Source organism: Camelina sativa, chromosome 1 (assembly GCF_000633955.1).
Source record: "Camelina sativa cultivar DH55 chromosome 1, Cs, whole genome shotgun sequence".
Taxonomy (NCBI): domain Eukaryota; kingdom Viridiplantae; phylum Streptophyta; class Magnoliopsida; order Brassicales; family Brassicaceae; genus Camelina; species Camelina sativa.
The window spans coordinates 9,845,562-9,868,309 of record NC_025685.1 but is presented as its reverse complement, the minus strand read 5'-3'; the positions used below and the strand labels follow the sequence as shown (position 1 = coordinate 9,868,309).

At 39.1% G+C, this 22,748-nt stretch overlaps 6 protein-coding genes and 3 pseudogenes across 6 annotated transcripts; 3 read left to right on the top strand and 6 right to left on the bottom strand.

Moving 5' to 3' along the window:
• On the top strand, positions 13-1,173 carry LOC104786109 (B-box zinc finger protein 32-like). Its single transcript, XM_010511444.2, has one exon. It carries the CDS (start codon positions 245-247, stop codon positions 941-943), a length of 699 nt encoding a protein of 232 aa, XP_010509746.1. The 5' UTR covers positions 13-244; the 3' UTR covers positions 944-1,173.
• LOC104786100 lies at positions 1,482-4,038 on the top strand. Its single transcript, XM_010511434.2, has 9 exons — positions 1,482-1,902; positions 2,097-2,282; positions 2,364-2,466; positions 2,670-2,749; positions 2,831-2,908; positions 3,017-3,108; positions 3,210-3,321; positions 3,449-3,574; positions 3,697-4,038. Exons 1-9 carry the CDS (start codon positions 1,624-1,626, stop codon positions 3,808-3,810), a joined length of 1,170 nt encoding a protein of 389 aa, XP_010509736.1. The 5' UTR covers positions 1,482-1,623; the 3' UTR covers positions 3,811-4,038.
• On the bottom strand, positions 4,085-5,343 carry LOC104706044 (annotated as a pseudogene).
• LOC104706036 lies at positions 5,979-7,091 on the bottom strand (annotated as a pseudogene).
• On the bottom strand, positions 7,565-8,965 carry LOC104786079 (putative F-box protein At4g10190). The gene is made up of 2 exons (XM_010511407.1): positions 8,878-8,965; positions 7,565-8,778 (listed from the first exon to the last, which is right to left on the bottom strand). The coding sequence occupies exons 1-2, from the start codon at positions 8,939-8,941 to the stop codon at positions 7,640-7,642; spliced, it is 1,203 nt and encodes a 400-aa protein (XP_010509709.1). The 5' UTR covers positions 8,942-8,965; the 3' UTR covers positions 7,565-7,639.
• LOC104706029 lies at positions 10,116-11,232 on the bottom strand (annotated as a pseudogene).
• On the bottom strand, positions 12,991-15,259 carry LOC104786069 (kelch repeat-containing protein At3g27220-like). The gene is made up of 7 exons (XM_010511397.2): positions 14,952-15,259; positions 14,631-14,828; positions 14,278-14,507; positions 13,977-14,147; positions 13,775-13,880; positions 13,467-13,673; positions 12,991-13,380 (listed from the first exon to the last, which is right to left on the bottom strand). The coding sequence occupies exons 1-7, from the start codon at positions 15,132-15,134 to the stop codon at positions 13,210-13,212; spliced, it is 1,266 nt and encodes a 421-aa protein (XP_010509699.1). The 5' UTR covers positions 15,135-15,259; the 3' UTR covers positions 12,991-13,209.
• LOC104786059 (phosphoribosylaminoimidazole-succinocarboxamide synthase, chloroplastic-like) lies at positions 15,106-18,547 on the top strand. The gene is made up of 14 exons (XM_010511385.2): positions 15,106-15,246; positions 15,399-15,524; positions 15,792-16,154; positions 16,274-16,375; positions 16,466-16,595; positions 16,695-16,787; positions 16,882-16,970; positions 17,133-17,213; positions 17,385-17,474; positions 17,600-17,689; positions 17,786-17,836; positions 17,933-17,979; positions 18,156-18,213; positions 18,305-18,547. Exons 3-14 carry the CDS (start codon positions 15,816-15,818, stop codon positions 18,368-18,370), a joined length of 1,236 nt encoding a protein of 411 aa, XP_010509687.1. The 5' UTR covers positions 15,106-15,246; positions 15,399-15,524; positions 15,792-15,815; the 3' UTR covers positions 18,371-18,547.
• Positions 18,638-22,748, bottom strand: LOC104786049 (zinc finger CCCH domain-containing protein 55-like; the record flags this gene model as incomplete). Its single annotated transcript, XM_019227246.1, is given in 9 exon segments — positions 18,638-18,995; positions 19,087-19,119; positions 19,207-19,369; positions 19,482-19,590; positions 19,672-19,917; positions 20,800-20,906; positions 21,016-21,195; positions 21,320-21,493; positions 21,894-22,748. Coding segments are annotated over 7 exon segments (1,828 nt in total), but the record flags the coding sequence as incomplete, so codon positions are not given.

Genomic DNA, 22,748 nt, shown 5'->3' with positions numbered 1-22,748 from the left:
TTTTTTGAATTCCACAAACACCATACATTTCATTTCCCAATTTGCTATAATAAATTTTATAAAAAAATCTGGGTCGTGTAAATGTTCTCTGGTGTGAACTTTAGGTGGTGAAGAGACCACTCTCATCAACCATGAACCATACATAAAAACTCCACCGCTCTTCTCTCCCTCAATCATTTACACATCTCTTCCTTCCTTATATCTCTCTTCCCATATCATTATTCCCCATTCATTGAGAAGGAAGATGGTGAGCTTCTGCGAGCTTTGTAATGCCGAAGCTGATCTCCACTGCGCAGCGGACTCTGCTTTCCTCTGCCGTTCTTGCGACGCCAAGTTCCACGCCTCAAATTTCCTCTTCGCTCGCCATTTCCGCCGCGTCATCTGCCCAACTTGCAAATCCCTTACTCGAGACTTCGTCTCTGGTCCTCTCCTCCCTTGGCCTCCACGAACATCTTGCTGCCCCGAAACATCCTCTTCGTCGTCCTGCTGCTCTTCTCTCGACCGTGTCTCAACCTCCGAGCTATCTTCGACGACGGGTAGCGTAAACCGAGCAGCGCGAGGAGGGGAAGAAAGAGTGAAGAAGGCTAAGAAGGCCGTTGCTGCGGTTACGGTCGCGGATGGTGTTTTTGTGAAGTGGTGCGATAAGTTAGGACTAAACAGAGATTTAACAAACGCCGTCGTTTCTTATGCGTCTCTCGCTTTGGCCGTGGAGAGGAGGCCGAGGCCGAGAGCGATGAATAGATTGATCTTAGCGGCGGCGTTTTGGTTCGGCGTCAAGAACACGATGACGTGGACGAGTTTAAAGAAAGTGGAAGATGTGACAGGAGTTGCAGCTGGGATGATACGAGCAATTGAAAGCAAAATGGCGCGTGCGATGACGCTGCAGCTTAGACGGTGGCGCGTGGATTCTGAGGAAGGATGGGCTGAAAACGACAACGTTTGAACAAAAACAGTGACGTGGGTCCTCCTACCGCATTGCAAATTTTTAGGACATAATGATTAGTTGAAGTTTGTGTTGTGTCATTGACTGGTTGATTTTTCTTTTTCAACGTTTAAAATGGCCTTTTGATGAACCAAGTGAAATCAAGATGATAGTATAAATTTGTTAGAGGAGTTTTAAACGTTTACAATTTGTACTTTCTTAATTCAATAGTCATTAATCATTATCACTTATCAGGTTCAGATTTATGTTAAAAAAATCGTACATATTTCTCGTTTTTTTAACAGAATATATAATTCTTAATATTTGAGAATATATATGTTTATTAATATTATCTCCAAAAATCTTCAAGTAAATTTCATTATTATCAAACAGCAACAAATAAAAAAAAGAGTAAAATGGAGAGTACAATTCCCCTTTTTTAAAAAAAAAGGAGAGTACAATTCCTATTTCCTAAAGTAATTATAATTTCTGTAATCTTTATCTTTTACAAAGAAAATAAAATAAAATAAGAAAAACCCTTATTTGTGGTTTTTACAAACCCTACTCTGGAAAAGTCCTAATTCCTTAAAGCTGTGTACTTTCAACAAAGTCGACTAAAAAAAGCATCTGGGGCATAGTGAAAGATCGGACTCTTCAAGCTACTACAATCTTATTCTCTCCTCTCTGTTTTGAATCCCACCATGGAAGCTCTCTTTACTTCAACACACATCCCCAAATTACAGACGAGGCCTCTCCTCAAATCTACGCTGCCCACTTCTTCCCAGTGGTCTTCGTGTTGGTTTTGTAATTCACTACCCAAAAAGCAATTCAAGAACCTGAGAATCACCAATGGATCAAGTCACGGGCTTCGTGTACAAGCTCTCTTACGTAACGAGACACCAAGTGAAGGCGAAGATAATAATATCGCTGAGAGTAATGGGTTTGGTGTTTTTCCTGAGGATGTTTTCTCTTTATCACAGGTACTTCTTCTACTCTCTTTGTCTTGTGATGAAACAATTCAACGAAATTTATAAACTTTTGTGATTACAATTTTGTAACAGAGTTTGTGTAGAATCGAATCTTAGATTAGTGCAAAGATGAGTTTGAAGTAGATAATTTAATGGATTGTTTTGCTTTGGCATAAAAGATTAATAGATTGTAATACTGTGTGAAGGAAAATTTCAATGGGGAAACTTCTCATAGTGTAATCGATGTGGAGGCATCTCTTGCTCATTCTCAGGGTGGTGGAGGAAATCGTGCTGGGCTTTTTAGGACTCCAATATCTGGTGGAGTTCAGAATGCTACATCAGCTCATGCGTTACCTCGGCCTGCTTTAGCTGTACGGAACTTGTTGGAACAGGTAAAAGGGTTTGCCTTTTAAAGTGTTGTATCTCTTCTTTATCTGTTTGGTCTTAACGTCTTTTTGTGGGTATGATTCAAGGCTAGGTTTGCTCATCTATGCACAGTGATGTCCAAAATGCACCACCGCAGGGAAGGATACCCATTTGGCTCATTGGTTGATTTTGCACCTGATCGTATGGGGCGTAAGTTACTGAGCCTTTCTTTCTTGTTTGACTGCTTCTACTGTCTGTTTTGTTGCACGCTCAGTTTTTCTTCAGAATACTGGTTTAATGATTTACTAGTGGACAATGCTGAATTCTATAATGGTACAATTAATGTCTTGAGTTTGTTGGCTGAGATATAATAGATGCTTATTTCTTGAATGGCGTCTACTTTTTGTTATCAGATCCAATATTTTTATTTTCACCGCTGGCCATCCACACACGAAACCTGTTGGCTGAACCTAGATGCAGTCTCGTTGTCCAGGTAACATTGGCTATTGTTTTTTAACTAAGCAAAAGGTTTTGCCCTTTTTGCTCTGTAACCGGGGGATTTTTTTTTTGGCAGATACCTGGATGGAGTGGCTTATCGAATGCAAGAGTGACATTATTTGGTGATGTGTACCCATTGTCAGAAGATGAACAGGTAGGTGTCAAGCTACTTTTTTCCATTTCATTTCATGAACAGGTAGGTGTCTGTACATGAATTTATTTGAGTAATCGGTTAGTAATATCTCTGGTTTTGGCTTGGTAGGAATGGGCTCATAAGCAATATATTGCAAAGCACCAGCACGGGCCTTCCGAGCAGTGGGGAAACTTTCACTATTTTAGAATGCAGAACATAAGGTTTGTTTCAAAACATGTGCCTTCTAAATTAACAATACATGTAGGGTGATTGTTTCTTTCCTATTACTGATCCGCTTCATTCTCAATGTGACAATCGGCAGTGATATATATTTCATTGGAGGCTTTGGCACGGTGGCTTGGGTTGATGTTAAAGAGTATGAAGCTTTACAGCCAGATAAGATAGCTGTTGATGGTGGTGAGGGGAACCTCAAGGTGTGTTATTTCAGACCCCTTTTGGTCGCCTTAGAGACTCTGATAAACTTGCTCCCCATTCTTGGCGTTTTGCAAACTGGATTGATTTGAGTGTGCTCTAACGTACTTTCCCTATAACTTTTGATAGGAACTAAATGCCATCTTCTCGAAACCGCTTAGAGAGCTACTGTCTACTGAATCAGAGGTAGACGACGCTGCTCTCATTTCGATAGATAGCAAAGGAATAGATGTAAGAGTTCGTCAAGGTGCTCAGGTAAAAATAACATTGCATAAAACAGTTATCTCCAGTTAATTTTAAACGCCTTCATGGTCATGCTGGTGCCTCTCAGCTTTATCTTTCTGTGTTGAATTTGTATGTTTGTTTGTTTTTGGCAGTTCAACATACAAAGGCTAGCATTTGAGGAAGGTCATGGTGTTGAGACGCTAGAAGAAGCTAAATCTGCACTATGGAAAGTGATGGAGAAGGTGAAGCTGAATTTGCAGAAATGACAAAGCCCCTTTTTCTCTCTATACGGGTCTTATAAATTAGTAGGATCAATAAAATGTTTGTTTGGTTCCTCTTTTTCCTCATTTTGACTTAGCTGAAATTTTGTAGTTTTCTATGTTTTGGCCTCCTTTTTGTAGAAAAAGAAAAAACACAAAATTGGGGGTTAAGGAAATATGGTGTTACATGAAAAAATCAGAGTTTTCTAATAAATGTTTGGGGCGTTACTGATATTTTCAAAGTTTGAAATTACCAAAAGCCAATAAATATTTTGGGTATTTAATGCCTCAGCGCCACCTTGGTTGGGACATACATTGTTCTACATACGAGAAAAATTAGTTGGCATTCAAAAAAATAATTTGAATCGTTAAAACATAAATTAGTGGGACAATCATAATCACACACTAGCCTCTTCACAGAAACGAACACTAGATACCTTAATTGTATTTGAACCAAAGTTGGAACATAAGTGAGGAAAAATGGGCATTTAGAATCTGCACCATGGTGAACCACTTGTATGATGAATATATCCTCTCCTACAATGTGTAACACGCTTTTGGACCTGGCTTCGTAGCGATACACGAAAACGTTCTTCTCATGGTCATCCAAGACTGTCATCACATCAATTCGTAAGTAAAAACGATGGGACTTGCTCCATGACACGGCTCCGGTACTCTGATCAATCTTAGTTGCTATCCATACCTCAGAGCCATAAGTTGAAAACATACAAAGTTGTTGCTCTTCTCTAGTCACTGATAAAGACACATCATAATAAGAACGACGAGTACCTGTGGGATGAGACAGTCTTCGAAAATCTGTCAGCTTAAAAATCAAAACATAATAAGAACTTATCAAACGGTGGTCCGGATTCATTAGTAGCAAGCCAGTAAGTATTTCCTTTCATAGACAAGCCACGTCTCCGACTCCCAACACTTGGTATGAACCAGCCTCCAGTCTCACCAACAAACCGCCACGATTTATAGGTAAAGTCATAGACTTGGTACTCAGTTCGTACTGGGATACGGTCTTCATGTCGATGAATCCTCAAGATTTTGTAACATGAGGATCTACGATCGTAGCCTGAGAGCATAGAAGTCTGATTCCTTGTAGGAATCTAGGGGTTGGATCCAACTTGTTTCACCTAAACATGGATTCCAAACGACCAGTCTATTGTCTTTGGTGCTGCATAGCAATAAGCCGTCGTAGTGAAAGACGTCACGTATATCAACTTCTTCTGAAGAGTTAGGATCTTTTAGGCTGAACTGACATGTTATCTTTACAGATAAATCAACCTCTTCAATTCCATGGAGACTGACGTTCATTATATAAAGCTTATAATCAATCAACATGATAACCAGAGACGGCTTTGGAGCAAAAGCAGAGTGCTTCTTAGCAAGTCTCTCATCATCCTTAACAAGAGCGTTCCATCCTTTGGATGTAGATCGTAATCGTGTCAGAGATATAGCTGGAACCCTAGAGAGTATCTCCACTACCATATCCTTCGGAAGATGATTAACTGTGTTCCTCTTCTTCATCATCATCTTACTGTTTTCAGAAATTAGGGTTGCAAGAAACAGAGTTTTGAGACGTTTGAGGGAGAGTTTTTTTCTCATAATTTATGTTTTGCAGAGTGTCGTGACATCTCATGATTCTAGTGTGGGCTTCGGCCCAAATCATGTTGCTTTAACACCAAGTCTTAGGTTTGAGGGAGAGTTTTTTTATGGTGGTGCTTTGTTCTTAGCCTATTCCCGAATTAAAGTGGCTCGAGTTGAGAAGCTAACAAAAATTGTAGTCCTGTCTTGTTCTTAACCTCTGATCTATAGTTTTTTGATGATGCAGATTTAAATTTTTCTTTCTTCTTTATAAAAGACGGATAAGTAATTATATTGTTCATGAACTCATGATTTAAACATGTTTTGTAATCATAACCAAAGATGTGTTTTAAGTTTACTATATAGAAAAACAGAGAATATAAATAGACTACAACTTAGTCGCTGAGTTGAGTTTAAAACTGAACTATATTTCGCCAAAGAGAACCGTCTTGGTGGTTTCAGAATTGCTTCTCTGTGATGCCTACAGCTATGCTTGTAGAGAGAGAAACATCCTAACTTAGACATTATTTTTGGTGTTTTAACTTTTAAGTAAACAATGCACAGACCACCTCCTCCTAGAACTAGATACCTAGTTGGATTTGAGCCAAACCTGGAACATAAGTGAGGATACGTGTGGTAGGAGACTTTGCACCATTTTGATCATCCTCATGTATGTATTTATCCTTTCCCACAATCTGTATAAAGTTTTTGGAGAACACGGAGTTATTACAAGACACTACAACTTTGTTCTCCTGGTCGACCAAGAAGCTAGTACTCATCTCAATACAACACCGAAAATGGCTTCGGAGATCGAATTTAGACACTTTTAGGAACTTGCTCCATGAAATATCTCCGGCACTCTCCATCTTAGTCGCTATCCATACTTCAGAGCTCCAAACAGCAAGCAAACAAAGTTGTTGCTCTTCTGATCTAGTCACTGATAAAGCCAGATCAAAATAAAAACGAGGAGAATCCTCGGGAAGAGACAGACTTTGGAATCTCTCTGTTGAAAAATCAAAATTTAGTAAGAAAACACCTAGTTCTCGTCGACAATAAGCAAGCCAGTAAGTACTTCCCTTCACAGATATGCCAAGACTCTGAATCCGTGGTATTGACCAGTTTCCAGTCTCACCAATGTCCTCCCACAATTTGGAGGTAAATTCATAGACTTGGTACTTAGTTTGAGTTGGGACACGACCAGGATACATCCTCAAGATTTTGTAACAGGAGGATTCGTAATCGTAACCGAGAGCATATTGGTTGAATCCCTCGTAGCTAAGCATGGGTTGGACGATCCACCTGGTTTCACCTGTACATGGATTCCAAACAACTGGTCTATTGTCCTTGGTGGTACATAGCAACAACCCGTCGCAGTGAAAGACGTTACATATATCAACTTCTTTTGAAGATTTATTAGAAAGAGGCTCTTTTAGGCTAATTTGACCTGTTATCTTTGCAGATGGAACATCCTTCTTGTCGACTCTATATAGATCAACGCTCACTAAATAAACCCTAAAATCAATCAACATGATAAACAGAGGAGGCTGCCTTGGAGCATAAGCAGAGTGCTTTTTAGCAAGTCTCCCATCTTTGACCAGAGCGTTTCATCTTTGGGATGTCAATCTCAATCGTGCCTGAGATACAGCAGGAACCCTATAGAATATCTCCACTACCAAAGCTTCTGGGAGATGCATTGTGCTCGAAAACGACCGTTTCTAAAAAGGATTAGGGTTTTGAATACTAGTAAACAAGGGAGATGAGAGGTTTTGAACCTATAACAACATTCGATTTAATTGCTCTCTGTGTGTGCCGCACTGATTCACGTCCTCGATTCAGCTAACTTTGGGCTTCTGGCCCATGGGACAAGACAACCATAATCAACTCTCATCTTAGAGCCTACCAATTAACCTACATACTTCTCCCTCATGTGTTGTTACAATATGAAAGAAGAAGAAAATAAAGCTCATATAAAGTGCTCAAGTTTTAGGCTCATTCAAGATGTATTGCAAACGTAAGTCTCGTCACTGGTCTTGGTTTTATATACAAAAGAAACCAGAATAATTTGATTATCAGGGCAAAATTACAGAGGATAAAAACTGGAAATAATTTTAGAAAACAAGTATTTAAAGTAGCAATACATATTATATCATTATATTAACATCTCAAGAGTTGGATAACGTAATACATAAATAATTTAGTGTGACCATTATATATCACCAGCTTTGATACTTTTCCTTTTTGCCTACTCCAAGAACATTGTTGGTTGGACTTGAACAAAACTTGGAACATAACTGACGACAAGTGACCATATAGTCTCTGCATCATTATGAGCCACTTGTATATATTTGCCCCCTCCCACCACGTGTAAGAAGGTGTTGGAGACCCCACGCATACTGCTACACAATAAAACTTTCTTCTCCTGGTCGACCAAGAAATTCATCCCATTAAAGAAGCGAAAGCGCTGATGAAGATTGGCTAAATCCAATGATAGGAACTTGCTCCATGACGCAGCTACGAGACTCTCAATCGTTGTTTTGTTCTCCGGACTTACTTGCGTCTTATCAATCTTAGTCGCGATCCATACATCTATATCGTGTACTTTACCGCTTTGAGTAGTTAGCAAACAAAGTTTCTGATCTTCTCTAGTCACTGATAAACTGATAACTTGATGAGAAAGATAATTACCCGGAAGAGAGACACTTCCAAATGTCTCTAATGAAAAGTCAAAACACAATAAGAAATCCTCACGTGGGTTGTCTTGCGTAGAAGCAAGCCAGTAAGTATTTCCCTTCACAGACACGCCACCACGACCATTCCACCGTGGTATAAACCAGTCTATAGTCTCACCAACAACCCTCCACGAATTAGAGGTAAAGTCATAGATTTCGAACTCAAGTAAGCTTGGCATCAAGTTATTATGCTGATCCACTCGCAAGATTTTGTACTTGTTGCAGGAGGATTTACCGAGAGCAAAGTAATCATTTTGCTTGTAGGTATCTCTTGGTTGGATCCACATGGTTTCACGTGAACACGGATTCCATACCACAACTCTACTACTCTCTTTGGTGGTGCATAGCAACAAGCCTTCGCAGTGAAAGACATTACGTATATCGACTTCTTCTGAAGAGTTAGAAGAAAGAGGATCTCTTAGGCTAAATTGACTTGTTACCTTCACCTTGCTGTTGTGAATTCCATGGAGATCGACACTCACTAAACAAACCCTGAAGCCAATCAACATAATAACCTGAGACTGCTTCTTCGCAAGTATATCTTTGATCAGAGCGTTCCATCTTTTGGATGTCCATCGTAGTCGTGCCAGAGAAGCCAACGGAGCCTTAGAGAGTATCTCCACTTCCAAATCCTCCGGAAGATACATTTTCACTTGAGATTTCAATGAAATAATTAGGGTTATACATATATATACTTAGAAAACGAGGGGGAAATGAGAGGTTTAAACATTCATGCAAATCGGTTGCTTACCATAAAAGTCCTTTGTTCTTTGCTGCTGCTGCCGCTTCACACGCTTCTTAAATTCAGCCAACATTTGGTGTTCTTAGGAGAAACGTCGTACGGCTTCCAATGTCTTACGATTGCTCTTTAATATAAGAAGAAAAAAGTAACCGACGTGACGTTTCGAAATGTTTGTATATTTAAATTTCGAAAATTGAATTGGTCAACTGTTAAATTGGCATTATTACAATTTTTTTTCCTAATTGATATAACTGGTCGAAGAGGAGTTATTGATCTTGGAATTGGTTTGGAATGATTCTTGGCTGAGTCATGAAGATCTAGGCGAAGAAGAGAATTCATAAAAGTATGTGTCGTCACTCGTCACTGGTCTTTTTGGTTTTATATATATATATATAAAAAAGAAAACAGAACAGCCATACCAAGACCACTACTAGATAGCTTGTTGGATTTGAACTAAACTAGCAACATAAGTGAGGAGAATTGGGCATATGAATATATCTCCATCTAATATATTCTCTTGTCTGATGTATATATCATCTCCCACAATGTGTAAGACGTTTCCCACAATGTGTAAGGCGTTGTAGTCAGTACGTAGGGTCCAAGTATATGTCAACTTGACAGACTAAAACTCTCTTCTCATGGGAGATGAAACCTAGATAGACCGCTTTTTAGAACAGTAAGTATAAGTAATTACCTTCACAGACATGCAAAGAATCCACTCCCACTCCCCCGAGACATAATATGGATTCAATCTTGACACCAAAGTTGTGTTGAAAAGTTGAAATTTTAATATAACTTGTCTGGTTTAGTTAACAATATTCAAATCCCCATCAACATAGAAGAAAGATAAAATGCAAAATATGAACTTTCAAAGTAAAAAATCATCCATGAACCCAAAAACCAACTGAAAAAGGTTTATTTGAACGTGCAGGCCATCGGGTTTACATAACCTTTGTATTCAGGTTGAATCTAAAGATCTAGTCAACCAGAACCATATCTTCTTGGTTTCAGGATGCCTTTTCCATGAATCATGGACCATGATGCCTCCCAACGGTTACATCTTCTTGGTTTCGAGCGAGTCATATATATAGTACTGTTGAAGTAAAAGTGACAATATATTTCTCGTTTAACAAGAGAAAGCCATCCAATCCACGGTTCAAAGACATTATTTTGGGATTCAAATAAGCAAACCAACTTCAACTTCCGCAGGATAAAAAGACAAGCCTCTTCCAAGCAGACTAGATACCTTATTGGATCTGAACCAAACTTGGAACATAAGTAAGGAGAATTGGGTATATCATATCTTCAGTATATTTATACACTTTTAAGATGTACAAATCCTCTCCCACAATGTATAAGATGTTGTTGTAGGCCTCATGCTTAGGTTTACACACGAAAACGTTCTTCTTATGGGCCGAGACAGTTAAACGAATATGAGAGTGAAAACGACGGAACTTGGTCCACGACATGGCTCCGTTACTCTCCACCTTGGTTGCTATCCATACATCTGATTTGTTTCTCTCATCAGAGTCAAAACTGGCAAACATACGAAATTGTTGCTCTTCTTTAGTCATCGATAAAGCCACATAAAGAGAAGAATGATTAGCATCCGCGGGAAGAGACAGACTTCGGAATCTCTCGCTTGAAAAATCGAAACTTAGTAAAAAATAACGATCATGTGGTGGCCTGTCTTTACCAAGAGCAAACCAGTAAGTAGTTCCCTTGACATACATGCCACAACTCTTACTCGGTTGTATGACCCAGTCAGTAGTCACACCAACGCTGCTCCACTTATTAGAAGCAAGGTCATAGACTTCGGACATGGTGTGCAAATTGTTGCATCCTCAAGATTTTGTAACAAGAAGATTTGTCTCCGTAACCGAAAGCATAGTAGTCAAATTCTTTGTATACATTTCGAGGTTGGATCCACTTCATCTCGCCTAAACACGGGTTCCAAACCACGAGTCTAGAGTCCTCGGTAATGCATAGCAATAAGCCGTCGCAGTGAAAGGCGTTACGAATATATACTTCTTTTGAAGTACTAGAGAGAGGGTCTTTTAGGCTGAATGGACCTTTTAACTTTGCAGAGGGATCAACGTTGTTATTTTTAATCCCATGGAAACTGATGCTCACTAAATAAACCCTAGAATCAATCAACCCGAGAACCAGAGAGGAGGAGTGCCTTGGAGCATTAGCAAAGTGCTTCTTAGCAAATCTCCCGTCTTTGAACAGAGCGTTCCATCTTTTGCATGTTGATCGTAATCGTGCTAGAGCTACCGTAGGAACTCTAGAGAGTATCTCCACTAGCAAATCTTCAGGAAGGTATACTGTGCTTCTCATCTTCTTTTGATAGGTCCCAATCATAGTCGTAAGAACACTAAGACACAAGATTTCTTTAATGGGTAGTTTGAACTACCTCTTTTCTAATATTTCTTTTGGTTTATATAGAAGAGGACTATATATTGAGTCCTAGGAGGATAAGGATAACATCAGGAGATACCAGCAAGACAGAAACAAGAATATCCAAAGCAACTTAAAACTGAAAAAACAAAACACCAAAACCCAACGAACTCCACCGCCGCCTAATCGTTGCACCGAGGATTAGGCCTCCTAACTCGTATGGACCTATCTCGTCGTTTGAGTCCATCAAACTTGGGATCGAAGTTTTTTTAGACCTAAAACTTATACCCTCGCACCAAAACGAGTGTCGTTTTCTACAGATTTTGTAACAAGAAATAATTCATCCTCGTGATCTAAATCAAGGAGAGGATTCATCATCGGGGTGTGGGTCAAAACGGGTTCTCGGGCCGAGGAACTTTCTAACTGGGCCAAGCTTGAGCCAAGTCAAACTTAAGCAACACGAATGAGTTGTTGAAGCAGTAACGGAAAAAAATAAAAAGAGGGAAGAAGTACAGAAACAGAGTATTTGGGAAGAAATAATTGGGATTTTATTCTTCCTCTCCTTTGTCATCCATGCTTCCTTGTTCGTAGTTTCAAAACCTTTTAATTTGCAAAAAGTAAATCATTCAAGATATATCACAAAAAGTATGTGTCGTCACTGGTCTCTTTTTGGTTTCATATAAAAGAACCAGAATAGCTAGCTAGCCTCTTCCAAGACCATGCACTACAGGTTGTTAAATATCAATACATGGATAGAGAACGAACATAAATTAATGTGACAATAATATATCACTAGCTAGCTAGCCTCTTCCAAGACCCACTCCTAGATTCTAGATAGCTTGTTGGATTTGAACCAAACTAGGAACATAAGTGAAGAGAATTGGGCATCCGATATCTCCATATAAATTCACTTTTCTGATGTGTATATCCTCTCCCACAATGTGTAAGACGTTTCCCACAATGTCTAAGCTGTAGCAGGCTCCAAGTATATGTTCACACACTAAAACTTTCTCCTCATGGTCGGCCGAGACAGTTATATAAATCTTAGAGTGAAAATGATGGGACTTGGTCCATGATACGGTTCCCGTACCCTCCAATTAGAAAGCAGGAACCCTAGATAGTATTTCCACTACCAAATCCTCTAGGAGATGCATTGTGTTTGTGTTCGAAAACAACTGTTTCTAAAAACATTGGGGTTGAATACTTTAGTAGTAAATAATTTTATTATCAGGGCTGCGAGGAGAAAAATTGGAACTAATTTGGAAAACAATTATATAAATTAGCAATACTATGAGGGAGTATTCAACTTGATATTTTAAGGATTTGTTAGAATTTTGATATTTTACAATTTTGAAAGAAGATTTTTAGAAGATTTGATTGTGTTTTAGAGTTTTTCTATTTTTTAAAAAAGAAAATGAAATGTGATTCTATGAGATTATGAGATTTTATTATTTAAGTTTGGGTAATTTTAAAATATTTTACAACACATATAAAAAGCAAAATTCTATGCCAAAAAAAGAAAATTTCACTTATTTGTGAAGCTGCAGGAGATGAAGACATAACTTTGTCGTCACCACCAAAATAAAAACCCTCAAGAGTTAGGTAGATAGTTCATAAATTAATGTTACCATTCTAAATTATTGGCTCTGGTTCTCTTCCCCTTTGCCTACTCCAAAGAACCTTGTTGGTTTGAACAAAACTTGGAACATAACTGAGGACAAGTTTGGACTTAAAACTTTTCCTCATTCATAATTCTCACAGCATAATGGGTGTCGTTTCTAAAGATTTTGTTTACAATATACAAATGCTCCATCAACATACAGAAGATAAGATACAACAAAAACTGTAGTGGGATGAATTATGCTCAAAAAAATACTAACTTAAAAAAGAATGCTGGGACGACTTTGCATAACAAAAGGGAGATCGATTCTTTGTCTCTCCTCATGGATTCAGTATCAGTTTGGTTCTCCACATCTCTGCAATCACCTTACGAGGGGCAGGATCATCTGGCCCTTTGTCTCGTTGCCCCGAGGTGAAGTATAACTGCCCTTCCCAATACCCAACCAGCGTAGTCTTCACACGGTATGGCAACTTTCCAATCACATACCATTTCTGCAGAGAACAAAATTTCGAGCTACTGTTTACACTTTTTAATAGGATAGAGAGGTTTTAAGCATGAATGTCACTGGGGTTTTTACCATTGTATTCAGGTTGAACTGGAAGATTTCACCAACAAGGACCATCTTTTTGGTTTCAGGATGCTTCTCTGTAGTGCCTCCAACGATTACAATGGAGTTGTTAACAACTTTCCAAGCAAATTCAATATGGGAATCCGGTTTTGGCATTGATGGCATAACTTTCCACTTCATTTCCTCATCCAGCATGTAGACATCACTGAATACAACCTAAAACCACCAAGGTGAAAAAAGGACACATGATGTTCATAAATTGCAACACTTGAGGAGTCATGAATATTTAATCAAACAGGTAGTCTATTATTGGATACCTCCATACGGCGTGAGCATTTGAAGATGGGAGATCCTGGTTTAGCCATGAAATCACCTTCTTGACCTCCAATGACAAAAAGCCGGTCATCCACTACTACGCATGCTCTACAGTCACACAAGAACAGTCAAACTCAAATAAATCGGAGGAAGGTGTATGAAGTAGCTATAAACAACAGACTTCAACAGAGTTGAGAAAATAACCTGTGAGGTCCTCCACGAGGGATTGGAATTTCACTTCTCCACTCCTTTTCCAATGCTTTCCCATCTTTTACTGCAATACTCCAGTGTTCAAGCCCTGGTGTATGCCGATTCTCCTTGCTTCCACCCATCACGTGGAGCCTACCTCTCCAAAGCTGAGTAGCTGGAGCATACCTGAATGTAAACACAATTTAACACTCAGTTCCTCTAATCATTAAGCATCACAGAATATCTTGAGCAACAAAATGATATCATCCAAACGAGCTAAACCAGTAATCTCATCAGCAGGGATATTCAAAATTACCTAGGAACTGGTAAGGGAACGAAGTCACTCCACGAATTAGTATCAGTGTCAAGCACAAAAGTTTTAGCTGTAGGCCCTCTACATTGAGGACCATATTGACCAGTGACAATGTAGATGTATCTACCATCCGTTACCATCCCTAAATGTGAATGTGCCATCTCTTTTGGCATATCAAATCTTCCTCCCCATGTATTATCTACGAAATTGTATATATCAACATGGGAATGTACCTGAATGTCGAAACACACATAAAAACACAGCTCATCATTGGTCAGAAACAACCAAATACTACTGATCAAAGATCTCTTGTTCTTTGTTTTTTTTCTTTAAAGAAGGATATATAAGAGGCTTACAATATCAATGGTGCCGTATCCAGCAAACACATATAGAAAATTCCTAATCTGAATTGCAGCTCCATCTAAGCGAGGCACAGGAGCAGCTGCCATCTTCTCCCATTTGAGTTCAGGAGCAGCCAAATCTTGAAACGTTGCAGAAAGCTTCCTTTCCCGAACTTTATCATTCTTCTCCTTCTTCTTCTCAGTATCGTTTCCCTGAAGAAGCACCAAAAGCAGACGCAAGAAGTGAGAAACTGAGCCTAATTATTTTTGATGACCAGGCGCAACAAGTGAGTATTTGTTTGAGATCCAATTACATCAACAAGAGACAGCATTTACATTGGAATTAGGAGGGAGTTGTCCGATCACGGTGGTAAAAGAGGAGGGAAGAGACATCCCAACGGAGGAGAAACGATGAGAAGAAGCCCAAAGGAAGTCTCCAACAAGTCCCGCAGCTAAAAGCGCGAGGCATGAAACTAACACAACCCTCCTACAATTCTGCTTCCCAGCTTGCCTCGCCATATCTCTCTCTCTGCTTCTCTGTCTCTCTTTCTCGACTCTCTAAATTGGCATCTATCTCCCTTGAGGGTTTCACAAACTTCAAGCAAAGGTTTAACCTTTGGTTTGAATACAGGTAAAAAAAACACAGATTTTGGTTGCAGAGGTGACGGATCTTGATCCCCGAGAGGGCAAAGCCGTGTTTTTTTCTTCTCTCTCGTTGTATATTTTATTTTTCCTTAATTTAAATAAACATTCTAATGTTTGTGAAAAAAAAATAACATTCAGGTTTTAAACGCAAACGCAAATTCCGAGCTCGGTGTTTCTCCCTACTTATCGCCGCCGGCTTCTATTGTCTCCCTGTTTATCAGAACTGATTCCGTCGCGCTCCGGCTTTAGCTTATTTGTTCAAAGGTTTTGGCTTTCTTCCTTTCTGTTCTCACATGTTCGATTCTCATATTTTCACGGGGTTTGTGTTAGCTGTGGTTACTCGTTTCGCTTATATGTTGTCTGCTCTTCTTCCTTTCTAGAGTTTATTTTGGACTATAATCCTGACTTTATATGTTCCGTTTAGAATCCTTCCTACTCTTCTTGTTTTGCCTTTGTGGCTGGCTGGCTGCTACTGAAATGGAGTTCAAATCGTATAAATTTTTAAGATTTTTGTGGTTTTTCTGGTGCCAGGGGTTTTAAGTGCCTGTTTCTGGAATGGCTCAGTGTGTGAGGTCAACTCTAAATCCGTTGAGAACACCCCAGAGCGTTGCTAGAGCAGTGTCTGTTAAAAACCCAGCTTTTGCATCAGTCTCGTTCCTTAGAACATTACCGGAGTTCAAGAAATACCCAAAACCCTGTTCATTGGTTATGTCTTGCCAGGGAAAGACCCAAAACCAGCAGGAGGAGCGACCACAACTGTCTCTTGACGATTTAGTCACGAGTAACCGGAAAGGAGTGGTTCTTTGCACAATCAAAGACTCGCTTTCTAATTGTCTCTCTGAGACGAATCTTCTAACGACTGTTCCTGGTCTGAAATCTCGAATCAGGGGAAAGGTTAGTAATGTTTCCTTTTTGTTTCATATCTTTCTGAAAAGACTATGCCTGTGCTAGACCAACACAATTGTTGATTTTAGAATTGAGAACTGATCAAGATAGTAAAATTGATATTGCAGGTTAGAGATATTTATGATGCTGGTGATTATCTGGTTCTTATTACAACAGATAGGTTGAGTGCATTCGACAGAAATCTTGCTTCAATTCCCTTCAAAGGCCAGGTTTGTGCTCTTTATTCAAAGCTTTGCAGTGTTGTCAAACAATGGATCAAACTGTAACGAAATTATAAGTTTGTGGTGATTAACTTTCAGGTTCTTAACGAGACAAGTTTGTGGTGGTTCAATAACACACAGCACATAACTCCAAATGCAATTGTTTCATCTCCTGACAGAAATGTTGTTATCGCAAAGAAATGCTCGGTTTTCCCCATAGAGTTTGTGGGTTAGTGCGTGTTGGATCTAGATGTAGAGTACCTTGTCAGACGCTTCCCTATGTATTTGCTTTAGTTCTAAGCTGTTCTCTTATGTTTGTTATTTGTAGTTAGAGGATATGTGACTGGAAGTACTGACACTTCTTTATGGACGGTGTACAATAAAGGTGTTCGTAACTATTGTGGGAATGAGCTCTCAGATGGTACAGTTTCTTTTATTTCCATTTATTAGTTGCCTTCTTCTTTAAGTGCATCTTAGAAGATCATCATTGATATGCTGATCACTAAATTGTGCAGGATTAGTAAAAAACCAGAAGCTTCCAGCTAATATACTCACACCGACAACCAAGGCTGCGGATCATGATGTGCCCATCTCTCCAAATGAGGTCTAATAACCTGTTACAATAAATAAATGTAGATTCCATAAAATAAGTTTTTTGAGTCATTAGGTTGCTCTTTCTGTGATCTGCTTAGCTGTAAGACAAGAATATATAAGCCAAAACTGTGTAGTTCTGTGTTTCTTCTAATTCTTCAGATGATTCTTGCAGATAGTTGAAGGTGGATTCATGACTCAAGCTGAATTTGATGAAGCAAGTATGAAAGCTTTGAGCTTGTTTGAGTTTGGGCAGGTTAGTTACAACTCCTACGTCAGAAGCCATAGACTATAGTGATTTTCATAATTGTAAATTGCAGACCACAAGAAATCAGTTTCTTGATATATTTTGCTGGCTTCAATATTGAAATATTGTGTATTGTTGGAAGGTCTAATAGATTTTAATTATATCATGCTTACTTTTCAGCGTGTTGCCAAGGAACATGGACTGATACTGGTAGACACAAAGTACGAGTTTGGAAGAAGTAGTGATGGCTCAATCTTATTGATTGATGAGGTCTGTTATATTTTCTCTTTATTTCCATGTCTATCTCTCTTTGAATGCATAGTTGAACACATATCTGCACAAATTGCCAAAATCACTGATTAGAATCATCATCCACTTGTACACATTGTGCATAGATTCATACACCCGATTCCAGCAGATACTGGCTTGCAGGTTCATATGAAGAGCGCTTCCAAAAAGGCATGGAGCCTGAAAATGTTGATAAGGTTAGTGATTTTGCCTGTTTTTGCTCTCAGTCAGGTTTCATTGGGTTGTAATACTTTGTTCACTCACACGTTCTCTGTTTTTTTTAATTCAAATAGGAGTTCCTAAGATTATGGTTCAAAGAGAACTGCAATCCGTACGAGGACAAGGTATGCTTACATCTTCACAATGTAATTTTCATTTTTCCTACTCTATCTAAAACCCCTGCTAAAATTCTTGGTGTCTCCATCGTCGGTAATTTTCAGGTCCTGCCTGCTGCTCCAGCAGAACTCGTGACTGAATTAGCTTGGCGGTATGTATTTTGATCTGTAAATTTTACTAGAGGATTGTTCTATTACATGTTTTCAATATGGGAAGAAACATTGTGTGTACATGCTTTGTAAGATCGGACATTCACTGAACTACGTTAGTTTTTGCTAGTAGTTTTGGTATTAAAAAAACTGATGCAAGGAACCGTGATGATGGCAGGTACATCTTCTTGTATGAAACTATCACTGGATCAAAAATTGATATTGTTCCGACTCAGGTATGATCCCGATCAATCCCAAAATCTCTACTTTGTATCAACCACGTTAAATCAGAGTTTCAAGTGTATTGATCTATAGCTTTGTTGACAGGAACCGATACATGACCGAATCTCAAGAAACACAAGCCAAGCACTTTCATCTCTCCGTCAACTTTGATATTTGGTATAACCTTAGCCAAGGATGCAGAGAGCATAAACCTGTTTCTTGTTGCATTATTGTTCCCGATTGTTGTCGTAATTGATTTTGAATTTGAAGACAGCTTAAGTTTAAAGAGCAGTCTTACAAATGAATAAAATTAATTGACCGAACCCTAAAAGAATCCATTTGCTTTCATTCTTGACATAAGAAGGTTAATTAATATATATTATATATATAGTTTGTACCAACGAAGAAAAGATCATATGAAAACGAACAAAACAAAAAGATCATATGAAAACGAACAAAACAAAGACAGAGACATATTCATCTATATTGACAACTGATGTTCAGAACCAGGATTATAACCCAGTCGAAAGGTAACAATTATCGATGAACAGACGGAAAACTTAAAACTTGAAGGTTTTAGTCACTATATTGTTTCTGCCTATCAATGCTTTGTCGAGGTTAGTACTTAGCTGTAATTTCTATTGCAGATTGGCATTCGACAACTGCCTTTTTCGAGATATGTAATATCCTAACGGGCCTCTCTACCCTTCTTTCTGTTCCATATTATAAAACCGGTTTTAGCTTCTACATATAGACAAAATACTTCTACTTGCTTCTTTTATCAGACTCTACTTTTCTGCAACCAAAGAAATTAAAACCATGTAGTTAGTTAATACCAACTTAAGTTTAGAGAACCTTCAAGTTGCAGTATGGCTTAAAATGCCTACCTTTTCATACTTTTCTTTCTGCTTCTATCGAACCTGGAAAGTTCCAGGAAGAGGTATTAACAAGTGTTAACAGTAGTTATGCGATAATGTGACTGAATCAAGAAGAAAGTTTGCACATACCAATTGCTAGGCTGATTGAAGTGACGAGGCTGCCTTATTTTCTGTAGTAACAGAGAGAGTAGCACAATTCTCTTTCTCAAACTCGGGGTCTTGAATTTCACCAGTCTTCGATGGGGAAGCAAAGAAGCTATCAGGCAGAGCGTTCTCCAGACTTGTCTCTTGCCTTGAGTCAAAGTAATAAAAGAACGGATAAGAGTGGATGTTGTATATCATACAGAAACGACTTAAGCCATGAAAATGATCAGATACCATTTTTATTGTCTTAGTAGACATACCCGTTGTTGAGATGGTTATTGTAACCACGTTCTTGACTGATGTTATGATCAGTATCACTCAGAAACGCTCGATTTGCTTCAGACTGAAAATGTCCTGAATCACCATTACCTGCTTAGGGGTTAGATAGGAGGGAGAAAGTGAAAAAAAAGATAGATTAAGCCAAATTACATATAGGGGGATTAGAATAACCTTCGATGACTTCTTCACTGGTGTTTTCTGATCGAAATAGCAAGCTTTGATTGCCACGAGAGGCAAAATGAACGGGGGAGCCAATAACAAGACCACGCTGGTGATGGAGAAAGGATTCACTGTCCATGTCGGGCAACTGCAGATTCAGAAATCTTCTCCTTTGGAGTTCTATTGCTTGTTGCAGGTCAGCTGCCTGCTCAGCTTTTCTCCTCATCATCTCCTGTGTGTTAGAAAACATCCTTGGTGCTGGTAGCAAACAAAACAAGACTGGTCTTAGAAGAAATACCAAACAAAAAAAGAAAGAAGAGATTGAGCTCTGATGAAACCATAGGAAAGAAATTCAACTAACCGAAGTGACAATCAAAGAGATCCCTGGAATCCAATCCAGATGGACTTGAACCAGGAGAATAGTTTCCTCTCTCCATCTGCTGCAGCATTTGTTGCTGCTGCCTTCTGCTATTATTTGATAACAAAGAACTATAAGAAAAGGAAACACGAAAGAGAAGAAGAATCTGAAGGAGAAACAAAACAAACAGACAATGCAGGTGCAGTGGTTTCAACATACTTTTCAAGGATTCTTCCCTTCTCCTTGTAGGGTTTAACAAGAACACGTGAGTCACAGATGAAATGAGGGTTTCCTCTGGCCAATATGATTCTCACAGTTTCAGAGTGGACAAAAGTGACAAACCCAAACATTCGTTTCTGCTGGTAGGGGATCCTAACATCTTGCACTGGTCCAAAATTGCTACAAGAAAACAAGAAACATGATTAAACAGAGACAGGCACACGTTAATAGACATCCACCAAACTTTTGATGATGCAAACACATAAAAAGCATTGATCAAAAAAATGTATTTTTGAAAGATTACCCAAAATAATTGGAAACATCTTCATCAGTGAAGGAGCTGTCAGCTGGAAATGTCAAGTAAATCTNCTCCTTTGGAGTTCTATTGCTTGTTGCAGGTCAGCTGCCTGCTCAGCTTTTCTCCTCATCATCTCCTGTGTGTTAGAAAACATCCTTGGTGCTGGTAGCAAACAAAACAAGACTGGTCTTAGAAGAAATACCAAACAAAAAAAGAAAGAAGAGATTGAGCTCTGATGAAACCATAGGAAAGAAATTCAACTAACCGAAGTGACAATCAAAGAGATCCCTGGAATCCAATCCAGATGGACTTGAACCAGGAGAATAGTTTCCTCTCTCCATCTGCTGCAGCATTTGTTGCTGCTGCCTTCTGCTATTATTTGATAACAAAGAACTATAAGAAAAGGAAACACGAAAGAGAAGAAGAATCTGAAGGAGAAACAAAACAAACAGACAATGCAGGTGCAGTGGTTTCAACATACTTTTCAAGGATTCTTCCCTTCTCCTTGTAGGGTTTAACAAGAACACGTGAGTCACAGATGAAATGAGGGTTTCCTCTGGCCAATATGATTCTCACAGTTTCAGAGTGGACAAAAGTGACAAACCCAAACATTCGTTTCTGCTGGTAGGGGATCCTAACATCTTGCACTGGTCCAAAATTGCTACAAGAAAACAAGAAACATGATTAAACAGAGACAGGCACACGTTAATAGACATCCACCAAACTTTTGATGATGCAAACACATAAAAAGCATTGATCAAAAAAATGTATTTTTGAAAGATTACCCAAAATAATTGGAAACATCTTCATCAGTGAAGGAGCTGTCAGCTGGAAATGTCAAGTAAATCTGTTTAGATGCAGAGTTAGATTTATCTCCCATTCCCATAAACTCATCCCTTTCATGCCGGCCTGGACTACCATACCAGTAACCCTCTTCCCCAAATTGTCCTGCTCCTGATCTGCAAATACAAAAACACCACCAAAAAAAAGAAAACTATCAATTTGCATATCATATAGGCTAACACAAAGATTTCTTCAAACATACTTCAAACATAAGATTGACTAAAGCGCCTAGGAGGAAAAGAAAAAAAAGCCCAATCATTGGTATGTAAATGAATACCAAAAGTAGTAAAACCATACGAAAAAGACGTTAAGAACCACAATTATATAAGCAATAATTGACATCTCAGAACAGAACACCTAAAAAATCATAAAGATTAAAACTTTTTCATGATCCACCGCAACCAACACATTTTTTTGGGGTTAAATCTGAAGTCTGTACCAACCAAATACACATTCTTGAGAGAAAAGAAAAAAAGAAAAAAAAAAAAAAAAAAAGAAGCTTCAATTCATAGTTACCTGTGCGCATTACGCTGATGCAAGAGCAAACTGAGACCTTTTTCATACGACATTGGTGAACCAGAAGCCGCCAAGTACTGAGCAGCGGCCATTCGCTGCCTCTGAGCCATCTTCATCCTCATCATCTCCTCTTGCTGTCTAGTAACGTAATCCGGCGAGCCAAAACCACCAGGAGAATCAAAATCATCACCTAAACCACCGTGTTGAAACCTGTTGTAACCGCCGCCGCCAAATCCGGGCTCCTCTGAACCGAAACAAGCATCACTGGCTGAGAAACTCCTCTTATGCAAATGCGCATCTCCACCATTGTCAGACGAGAAACCAAACGGATCCACAGATTCGTCGTTGTTCTTGGAAGAAGACTCGTTGAGGAACGACAAGTAGTTCCCAAGTTGCTGCTCATCGAGTAAATCGCCGTTTCCAGTAGAGTCACCAGCAGCAGCAGCACCACCATCTGAAGCAAAAAGAGACGAACTTGCTTGAAACGGACTCGAAATCATGTTAGGGTTGCTTCCGAGAGAGCCAGGGGTAGTGTAAGAAGGAGACAGAGGGTTTCTAGAAAACTCCATAAACCCGTTTCCGGAAGAAGAGTGAGACAAGGAGTGACGGTGGATGTTAATGGGTCTGGAGATAGGGTTCAATGGGGACGAAGCAGAGGAAGAAGAAGATCCATTAGAAGAAGAAGAAAGACCTAAAGCAGATTTAGCTTTGAGACAAACGGACTGTAAGAAAGTGTCGGGTCCAAGAGCCAAACGCATCAAATCTCTATTACCCAAGTCTTGTAAAAGCAAGTAACCAATGATTTTGGATGCGAAATCGGGTTCTAAAGTTCTGATCTTTGTGAAAAGTATCGAA